General features: G+C 33.8%; 1 protein-coding gene across 1 annotated transcript; it reads right to left on the reverse strand.

Annotated features, from left to right (window-relative positions):
* Positions 1-1,564: 1,564 nt before the first annotated feature.
* arl6ip6 (ADP-ribosylation factor-like 6 interacting protein 6) lies at positions 1,565-5,107 on the reverse strand. Its single transcript, XM_030153815.1, has 4 exons — positions 4,748-5,107; positions 3,343-3,396; positions 2,151-2,283; positions 1,565-2,067 (listed from the first exon to the last, which is right to left on the reverse strand). Exons 1-4 carry the CDS (start codon positions 4,938-4,940, stop codon positions 1,974-1,976), a joined length of 474 nt encoding a protein of 157 aa, XP_030009675.1. The 5' UTR covers positions 4,941-5,107; the 3' UTR covers positions 1,565-1,973.
* Between the last annotated feature and the right edge of the window lie 1,818 nt (positions 5,108-6,925).

The raw sequence follows: 6,925 nt of genomic DNA on the forward strand, positions 1-6,925 counted from the left end.
GATTATTTGAGCTTTAAGAAGCAAACATTCTCCTATAGTAATAGGGTTGTAATTTATTTATTTTTTAATCTTTTCGCCTCCCCATAGTGGTGACAGACTGTAAATAAGGTGATTTTTATTTTGTGTATTTGACATGGTGAACCAAATGTGACTAAAATAAAATATGAGAACCTTTTTATTAAATTTGGTGGAGAATGCTGCCATCTGCTGGACATAATGCGCCACTCACCAAACTGGTTGAACAATTAAAATACACAGAACTAATCACATCCCTGATTCTAAACATAAGAATATAACAACAGTTTTAAATTTATCAAACAATATATCAAGATAAAATAATGACTTTATTTGTGCCACAATAAAAGATACTGGATTTTATTTTTATTTATTGCCAAAAAAACCAATGCAAAAAATAAAATTAGGTTCAAATGTAACCCTGACCCTAGGGGATGCTGGAAGGTCGAAAACTAAACCCCACATTCTGCTCATTTTGTCATAATCACACCATAAATATTCAAATTCAGATGGTTTATATATGTGTAAGTGTATGTGATTACAAAATGTGTATGGACGTCTGAAATACACATGAGCCTTTGCATTTAAAGAATCAGTGGTGACTATGAGAGGCTCATGGTTTAATTAAGAATTAAGAATTAATCAGAGTTTCAATGCATACACAGAACAATTATATGCAGATGTTCTGTGTTATTTTTCTTTTATTGTTTTAGGTATGACTGCCAACTGTAATGATGCACTTATGTATGTATATACGTGTGTACATGTGTTTATACGTATTTATTTATTTATTTATTTATTTATTTATTTATTTATTTATTTTTGTGGGTTATATCTTGGTTAATGTCTTGGCACATTCAAGGCTTTTAACCCTGACCATATTTTCTGGGGAAAAACACCTAAACAGACATACCCAAAGTAAATGAAGAATTCCTTCACAATAATAAGGTTCATATGGATGTTCTTGGTGTCTGTGGACATTTACAGACCTCACAGAATCTATTCCCATTGTCTAAAATATTGTATCTATTACTATGCCTGAGTAAACTGGAACAAACTAAAAGAGAAATTAGAATTTTTTATCCTCGCCTGTTTTTTTTTCGGCTGGATTGACGATGATATGCATAAATTAACTGTTCGTGTCGGAGATTTTTAATAGCGTATATTTCACCCCACAAAGATTAAAAATCATGTTTGAACATTAAAGTTTGCACTAAAATACACTTTTGATGTACTTTTATTTACATTAGGGTCTAAACTTTGAGCAAAAGTTGAAAAAACATTCATTGTCCTGATTTATTATATTTTTATAGTAGATGAATATTAATATAATTTTTTAGCCCTAATATAATTTTTTAGCTAAGGGGATTAAGACTCCGCAGAAACCCTGTAAGTCAGTAATGTTGATTTAATTTTAGTTTGGATAGATAAGGACAGATTAGAAAAAAAAACCTACTAAAACTTAGTGCATTTTACTTTCTACAATTTTTTATGTTAATTTATTTTAAGGATTAGATGAAAAAAACAAAAACACAAAGAAAACTTCCATGTAAATATGTTCAAAGTTTAATTTTACTAAAAGTTACGCAATCCAATATGGCCACCGCCCTGTTACATCACAAAATGTAAATTAGATGAGTACATTTCCTCCCATCATAAACCTTCAGTTATACCTAATACTTCTCTCCTTTACAGTAGGACTTTATCTCTAAACACTTCCAAGATACAGCTTTTTGAAATCTTGATATTAAAATTTAATGTTAAAAAAAAAAAAAAAAACTCCTAAAAGGTTAAGACTTGAAATCATTACTGTAAAAAATGTCGCTTTAAGTGGAGACTGAATGAGCTGTGAAAGGGTTAAAGTCCTTATTTCCAACTCTGTCACGTTCATTGGCTGTATTCCCTGTAGTGTTCTTCATCAGATATCGCAGTTGTCTCCAGTCGTCGGTGTTTCTGTATCAGGTGAGGCTCCAGATGACAGTAAGGGTTGCCATGACACCGTTGAGAACAGCCATCCCATAATCCAAGTGGAACCCATGTCCAGATGAGTCTCTACAGAAGTACACACCAGGTGGAAACGTGTCACTGCTGGTTCTTCATGCATTCAAGCCTTAATGAGGAAACCTGAGCCTCACCTGAAGTGGGTCAGTGTGAGCGGGTTCTGGAATCCAGAACCGGGTCGGTACGAGTCCAGGTAGGCCAGAGTCCACCAGAGCACACAGCAGATGTAGCCCACCAACAAGGACAGGACCAAGATACTCCAGAAACCTGCAACGATACAAGCAAACAAGTACAAATACTGCATTATTGTACTTCAGGTATCTGTACCTTTAAGACTTTCCATTTTAACCCTTTCATGCACAGTGGTCACTCCAGTGGTCACTCCAGTGGACAGTTCTTCTCCAGCTGTTCTCTTGTATATTCATGGGTTTTGATGTTTTAGTTCCATATCAGCCAACACAGTGGACACTTTTTCTTTTAGTTATAGTTTTTATTTATTTCAGTTAACGAAAATGTTTTTTCAATTCTAGTTTTCGTCATTTCGTTAGTTTTTGTTAACGATAATAACCTTGGTGTGAATGTACAGTGATATTTGACTATTATATTATTTATGTCATATTCTAAACACTGTTTAAAATTGGTAATTGCATATGTCTATGCAAAATACATTTGAATATAATGTTAATATTACTTACATGTTGTAAATATTGAAAAAAAAAAAAAAGCTTATTATATTGATAATTGAAATAAAAAATGTTTAATTTGATGTTTACTTTTGTTGTCCATCCGTGACGCTGCCATTTGTCAAAACTCCTGCTACTTAGCTATGATCTAATACTTTTTTCCTCTAATTAATTACCAGGTTGTAAAATAGAGGGTTTAAGGTAAACACTGAATACATTTTAGGATGAAAATGTCAGAGGAACTTCACTTTTGAGAACTTTGGAATTCTTGCAGAAAGTAGATGTCAATTTTTTGTCCATCCATGACGCAGTAGTTTTTGATATTTTTCATTTAAAAACATTTGAAATTAAATTTTGCCCTTTGAGTCTGTTTAAGATGGCATTTAGACCTTTCCAATAATGTGGAATATTTGTCTTAAACTTGTCTGGTTCAAAAGTTATGAATCAAAAAGTAGTGGGCGGTCCATTTGTGACCTCACCCATCATCCAAGTAAAATACTATCATATTAACTTAAAAATAATGACAACTCCAAATTTTTGTCTTTGTTTTGATGTAAAAAAGTAATATTACATGAAAAGTTTTAAAACTGTGCATGAATGTGATCAAACAGATCTGGATGGAGCAGTGCATGATGGTACTTACCCAGAATCCTCTGCTCCGTCCCATCTTGTCCTCTCACCCTCTCTGCTCGCAGCTCTAAAACAGTGACCAACAGTTATGTCAGGAAGAGACGACAAATAAGGTTTCATTCATTTTGTGGTTAATTTGCTCATTTTGTTGATTATTTTATTCTTTTTGCTGATTATTTTGGTCATTTGTGTTCAACTTGTTGATTGTTTTCTTCTTTTCATTGATTAATTCATTTTTTGATTGATTTGTTCATCTTCATTCATTTTGTTGATTATTTTGTTCATTTTGTCAATTCTTTTCTTGATTGTTTGATTTGATTATTTAGTTCATTTTAGTTCATTTTGTCGATCATTTTCTTGATGGTTTTGGTTGATTTGTTGATTATTTAGTTCATTTTTGTTCATTTTGTTGATTATTTTATTCTTTTTGCTGATTATTTTGGTCATTTTTGTTCAATTTGTTGATTATTTTCTTCTTTTCATTGATTATTTAATTCATTTTTTGATTGATTTGTTCATTTTCATTCATTTTGTTGATTATTTTGTTCATTTTGTCAATTCTTTTCTTGATTGTTTGATTTGATTATTTAGTTCATTTTAGTTCATTTTGTCGATCATTTTCTTGATGGTTTTGGTTGATTTGTTGATTATTTAGTTCATTTTTGTTCATTTTGTTGATTATTTTATTCTTTTTGCTGATTATTTTGGTCATTTTTGTTCAATTTGTTGATTATTTTCTTCTTTTCATTGATTATTTAATTCATTTTTTGATTGATTTGTTCATTTTCATTCATTTTGTTGATTATTTTGTTCATTTTGTGAATTCTTTTCTTGACTGTTTGATTTGTTGATTATTTAGTTCATTTTTGTTCATTTTGTTGATTATTTTGTTCATTTTGTTGATTATTTTGTTCATTTTTGTTATTGTTTTCTTGATGTTTTGTTTGATTTGTTGATTACTTAGTTAATTTTTGTCCATTTTGTTGATTATTTTATTCATTTAGGGCTTAATTTGTTCATTATTTTTCACATTTGTTCAGGTTATTCACATTTTTTGTGAATTATTTTGAATACACAAACATTTTCCTGTAATTTTACTTTTTTTTTTTTTTTTTTTTTTTTTTTTTTACACTAAAACAAAGACAAAAGTTTGTCGTTGTCATTATTTCTCGGTTTTTATGACAGTATTTTACTTTAGATCCTATTGGTCTGTATGTGGAACTTTAACTAAAATGATTTTAACATCATTGATTGTTAATATCCTCAGTATAATTTTTTTGCATTCCACAAATTCCTCCCACGGACCGGATTGGACTCTTTGGCGGCCGCTTTTGGTCCGCGGGCCGTATGTTTGACACCCGTGGACTGGGTCTTTTGCACAGGACAGTACACCCCCACGCACAGGCGCACGTCCTTACCTTTAAGTATGGGGTAGAGGAGTGCGCAGAAGCAGCCCACGGCGGCCACGGCCACGGCGGAACCCACGACGGACACCAGGAACACGAAGGGCCGGGGTTTGGAGACGCTCTGTCCCACTGACGGAGCCGCCGTTTCCTGCAACCGACCGTGGAATCCGTCCCCTGACGCCCCGTCTGATGCAGTCTGTGGCATTCTGATGCGTGGATTTAACTGTTCACACACACTTGAACACACATCCACGAGCAGGTGTGTGCGTCACAGGCTGAACTTCTGCGTAAAACCACCGCGCGTCCACAGTGGGACCAGGAACTGTCAGAGTTTGTGTCGGCTTTGTTTCTGGAAGCTCACTTCCGCACTCAGCCCACTGGCACGTACATCACAGACACGGAGACGTGGGTTTGACACCGTGGGTCCCAGTCATAGATGGATAGATACAGTAGATGGATAGATAAAAGGCAAAATAAAGAAAAAAGTGGACAAAAATGGAAGAAACATGCAGCAAAAAAGAATAACAACTGAAAATAGGCAAGGAAATGAACAAAAAAGACCAAAAATAAGTAGCACAATGATCAAAAATAACAAAATAATCAACAAAATAAATAAAAACTGAATAAAATAGGCAAGGAAATGAACAAAAAAGACCAAAAATAAGTAGCACAATGATCAAAAATAACAAAATAATCAACAAAATGAAGAAAAACTGAATAAAATAGGCAAGTAAATTAACAAAAAAGACAAAAGTAGCACCATGACTACAAACAACAGAAATAATCAATATAATGAATTTTTAAAAATGACAAATATAAGAAACAAAATGAGTTAAAAATTATATCAACAAAAGAAACAAATTGGACAAAAATGGACAAACATATGCAGCAAAATCAATGGACAATGAAAAAACAAACATAAAATGAATAAACACTGAATAAAATAGGCAAGAAAATGAATGAAAATATACAAAAATAAGAAGCACAATGACAAAAAGAACAAAATAATCAACAAAATTAATAACAATGACAGATATAAGCAACTGAACGAGTGAAAGTGAGTGTGTATATTTCTTTGTTTTTCTCTCTTTTTTAACCATATTTCACAAATTTTAACACACACACACACACACACACACATATATATATATATATATACATATATATATATATACAGTACAGGCCAAAAGTTTGGACACCTTCTCATTCTTCGCATTTTCTTTATTTTCATGACTATTTTCATTGTAGATTCTCACTGAAGGCATCAAAACTATGAATGAACACATGTGGAATTATGTACTTAACACAAAAGTGTGAAATAACTGAAAACATCTCTTATATTCTAGTTTCTTCAAAGTAGCCACCCTTAGCTCTGATGGCTGCCTTGCACACCCTTGGCATTCTCTTGATGAGCTTCCAGAGGTAGTCACCTGAAATGGTTTCCACTTCATAGCTGTGCCTTGTCAGGGTTACTTAGTGGAATTTCTTGCCTTATTGATGGGGTTGGGACCATCAGTTGTGTTGTGCAGAAGTCAGGTTGATGCACAGCTGACAGCCCTATTGGACAACTGTTAGAATGCATATTATGGCGAGAACCAATCAGCTAAGTAAAGACAAACGAATCAGCATGGCTACCACAGCATCCTGAAGTGACATGCCATTCCATCCGGTTTGCGTTTAGTTGGACCATCATTTATGTTTCAACAGGACAATGACCCCAAACACACCTCCAGGCTGTGTGAGGGATATTTGACCAAGAAGGAGAGTGATGGAGTGCTGCACCAGATGACCTGGCCTCCACAGTCACTGGACCAGAACCCAATCGAGATGGTTTGGGGTGAGCTGGACCGCAGAGTGAAGGCAAAAGGGCCAACAAGTGCTAAGCATCTGTGGGAACTTCTTCAAGACGGTTAGGAAACCATTTCAGGTGACTACCTCTGGAAGCTCATCAAGAGAATGGCAAGAGTGTGCAAAACAGTCATCAGAGCTAAGGGTGGCTACTTTGAAGAAACTAGAATATAAGAGATGTTTTCAGTTATTTTACACTTTTTTGTTAAGTACATAATTCCACATGTGTTCATTCATAGTTTTGATGCCTTCAGTGAGAATCTACAATGAAAATAGTCATGAAAATAAAGAAAATGCAAAGAATGAGAAGGTGTGTCCAAACTTTTGGCCTGTACTGTATAT

This window comes from Sphaeramia orbicularis, chromosome 2, assembly GCF_902148855.1.
Source record: "Sphaeramia orbicularis chromosome 2, fSphaOr1.1, whole genome shotgun sequence".
NCBI lineage: Eukaryota > Metazoa > Chordata > Actinopteri > Kurtiformes > Apogonidae > Sphaeramia > Sphaeramia orbicularis.

What these genes read in the sequence shown, in the direction of transcription:
- arl6ip6 (XM_030153815.1), bottom strand. Translation starts at nt 4,940, where the DNA reads ATGCCACAGACTGCATCAGACGGGGCGTCAGGGGACGGATTCCACGGT. An exon ending in CCTCTACCCCATACTTAAAG is followed by an intron (nt 3,397 to 4,747) that starts GTAAGGACGTGC and finishes TCACTGTTTTAG; the next exon opens with AGCTGCGAGCAGAGAGGGTG. An exon ending in CTCACACTGACCCACTTCAG is followed by an intron (nt 2,068 to 2,150) that starts GTGAGGCTCAGG and finishes GTACTTCTGTAG; the next exon opens with AGACTCATCTGGACATGGGT.